This window comes from Echinococcus granulosus (assembly GCF_000524195.1).
Source record: "Echinococcus granulosus chromosome Unknown EG_S00077, whole genome shotgun sequence".
Lineage (NCBI taxonomy): Eukaryota > Metazoa > Platyhelminthes > Cestoda > Cyclophyllidea > Taeniidae > Echinococcus > Echinococcus granulosus.
The window spans coordinates 509-4078 of record NW_020170457.1 but is presented as its reverse complement, the minus strand read 5'-3'; the positions used below and the strand labels follow the sequence as shown (position 1 = coordinate 4078).

General features: G+C 47.0%; 1 protein-coding gene across 1 annotated transcript; it reads right to left on the bottom strand. All coding sequences in view use genetic code 11, as the record gives it.

Annotated features, from left to right (window-relative positions):
- On the bottom strand, positions 1-3362 carry EGR_07426 (Oncosphere antigen A; the record flags this gene model as incomplete). Its single annotated transcript, XM_024496675.1, has 10 exons — positions 1-63; positions 103-282; positions 328-389; positions 635-943; positions 1119-1421; positions 1687-1948; positions 2192-2394; positions 2691-2862; positions 2920-2999; positions 3173-3362. 10 exons carry the CDS (start codon positions 3360-3362, stop codon positions 1-3), a joined length of 1824 nt encoding a protein of 607 aa, XP_024348881.1.
- Between the last annotated feature and the right edge of the window lie 208 nt (positions 3363-3570).

Here is a 3570-nt window from a genome sequence, read left to right as displayed (position 1 = left end):
TCAGCGCAAAGGTGAATGAAAGAAGGAGCCGCTACTGATTGCATGCAAGTAGATTAGAGAAGGCTGAAAAGAAGACAGACCTGCTTGAATCACTCTAAATACCAATGGATCAGCCAGCACGCTGAAATCGTTGGGCGTCGGTGTCACATGTCCACTCACTGTGACTGCATATTCCTTTGAAGGGTGCAGTCCCACAAGTTGATATTCCCGCTCCTCAGCAGTAAGGTTGGCCACTGACTGCCACAAGCTTTGCAAGTGCGAACCACCAGTCGCCATTAAGATCTCAAAACCAGTGAATATGCCTTAAACACCTTTGGGACCGTGTACCACAATGTCCAATTCTTCAATTTCTTCGTGGTAAGTAGCCGCAAACACCGGTTTCTGTGTGACTGTAACAGAAGGTAAGAGGTGCATAGGCAAGTGCAAACGTTGCAAAACAAGGAAATTTGCATTTCCCCCATCTATTTCGGCATGTCGTTTGGTACGCAGAAAGACGAAAGCATCTGTTTATGGTTCGTATACTAGAACATAAATGTAACTATTTTGTGCACTGTGGATTCCATCCACTTCTACTTTGCATAAATCAGTATTGCATCACAGCATACTCTACACAAAATTGATGAAAAAGACTAACATTCTTGAAGATGCTGTGTGGACACGGTCTTGATTTCACTGAAGAAGCCGATGTATTCAAATTTCACAGAAGCCGACGGTTGAGTGTTTGTACAAACAGATGCAAAAATGGTTTGTCCGTGTTGCAGTTGGGTGAAAACATGAAAATGAACTGGGGGGCGGTGGGTACGCTCCTGTCTGCTCATATCATCACCCCATTCAATGGTGTAGCCAGTGAGGTGACCGTTGGAACTAACCGGGGCACCCCATGTCATGAGCACTGCGTTGGGGTTGACTGCTTCCAGTTTCACGTTCTGCGGAACAATAAGATCTGCAAGAAGTAGAGTGCAAATATATGTTGAAGTTGTCAAGCGTAAGATGAATCCTCGTGTATTCCCATGTGAATGAGGATGGATGTGATCAAGTGCGGCATAAATTAGAATGAAGACAAAGGCAGCTACTGGCTGCACGCAGGCGTACTAGCAGCAGTTGGAAAGGAGACAGACCTGCGTGTATTACTTCAAACACCAGTGGGTCGGCCATCACGCTGAAACTGTGGGGCAATACGTGTCCACGCACTGTGACTGAATACGTAAGCAGGGGAAGTAGCTTCTCCATTCGGTATTCCTGCGCGCCAGCAGTGAGTTTGGCCGCGGATTTCCAGGCATTCGGTGAGTCGGGAGGGCCAGTCTTCGTTAGAATTTCAAAGCCACCAAACTCTCCCACGACGTCCTCAGGATCGTGCACCACTATGCACAAATCGCGAATGTCTTCGTGGTAAGTTGCTTCAAATGTCGGTTTTCGCATGCCTGTAAGAGTAGACAAGGGGTGTTTAGACAAGAACAATTACTCCAAAAGAAAGTTATTCCCCTGCGCGCATTCTGTAAGAGGTGGAATAAACGAACAGTCGTCAAAGCCTTCACTAGGAGACTATAAAGCCTAATATCTGGCTCATCATATCGAGTTCAGTTGCTCACTCTTAACACCAACTACTTTCAAATCACAACACTGCCTTGATAAAAAGCGTGACAGAACTAACATCCCAAAGTGGTGTAGTTACTGCCTTGGATTCACTGAAGGAACCGATGTACTCCAATTTCACCGACGTCGACACTTGACAGTGAGCAGAAATGGAGGCAGAAATGGTTTGTCCCGGCTTCAAATCCGTGAAGGTGTAGGAATGGCCTGAGGGGAGGTGGATACTCCTCTGCTTCCTGTTATCGAGAAGCCATTCAATGTTGTAGCCGGTAATGCAGTCGTTGGATGGGGCTGGCGAATCCCATGTCAGGAGCACCGTGAATGAGTCGATTGCATCAAGTTTCACATTCGGGGAACACTAAGACCTACAGGGTAAGAATGAGCAGATTCGACATCATTGCTGTTGTGTGGGAGAGGAGCCCTCGTGCATGCCCACGTTTTTCCCACTTTCCCCTTGTGGATATCCATGAAGGCAAAAATGTCAAGCATGAAGTGGAATGAAAGAGAAGCATCTGCTGATTGCATGTAAGTGTACTGGCAGTAATTGGAGAGTGGACAGACCTGCATGTGTTACTTCAAACACTAATGGGTCAGCCATCACGCTGAAAATGTCGGGCGATACGCGTCCACGCGCCGTGACTGTATACGTAAGTAGGGGAAGAAATCCGCCTATTTGGTAGTCCCGCTGATTAGCAGTGAGGTTGGCCACGGATTGCCAGGCATTTAGTGGGTTGGGAGGGCCATTCTTCGTTACAATTTCAAAGCCACCAAACTCTCTAATGACGCCCTCAGGATTGTGCATCACTACGCGCAAATCGCCAATGTCTTAGTAGTACGTTGCTTCAAATGCTGGCTTTCGCATGCCTGTAACAGTGGACGAGAGGTGCTCTGACATGGACAGCCACTCGAAAACCAAGTGATTCGCATTCCATGCATCAACCCTCATTGGGAAGGAGGGCAAATGCATCTGTGTCCATGGTTTGTAGATGAAGTGATACGTTTATATGCTTGACACCTTCTATACATCTCAAATTCCCTGTTACACTGATCCGTTGTAAGACATGTCACAGCTTTTTAGAAAATAAGTAGGAAGCACTCACCTTGCATTGTTGGTGGTATGGTGAATTGCAGGAAATCACTGCGGGCACCGATGTAATCAAATTTCACCAAAGCATCCGGTTGATTGTGCGCACAAATGGAAACGGTAATGGATTGTCCCGGCGTTAAATTGGTGAATTCGTGGAAATTGAGTGAGGCGAGCTTGATATTTTCCTGCAGCACGCCATTCAGATATCATTCGATGATGTGGCCAGTGATGAGGCCGTAGACCTTCTTTGGCACATCCCATGTCATCCGCACTGTGTAAGGCTCGACGGCTTCCAGTTTTACATTCTGGGGAAGGCTGAGATCTACACAAAGGAGAGTGAGCCTATTGGTCAGTAGTGTTGAGAGGGTGATGGATCCTCGTGCATTTTCATGAAAAGGGCGATTGGTGTGGAGTAGCCAGCATAGAAGTGAAGGAGTGCAAAGCAACTACCAAGTGCTTACAAGTAGAGTGGTGGCGAGTGACAAGAGGACAGACCTGCATTCATTGTCTCAAATACCAGCGGGTCAGCCATGTCGCTGAAACTGTTGGGCAGCATGCGTCCACGCACTGTGACTGTATATGTCGTGGATGTTTCTACTCCCTCCAATTCATATTTTCGCACGTCAGCAGTCAGGTTGGCCACTGATCGCCACGTAGTTTGTACACCGGAAGTGCCAGTTTTCATTAAGACCTCGGAACCACCGAACTTCCCCTCCACCACCTCAGGTTCGTGTAGCACTATGTCCAATATCTCAATGTCTTAGTTGTAAGTTGCCTCAAATGTCGGTTTTCGCATGCCTGCAACAGCAGACAAGAGGTGATTACACAAGTTCCACCAATACATAATGAAGCCATTCTTACTTTCGTGCATCGAATGTAGCATTGTCTATCAT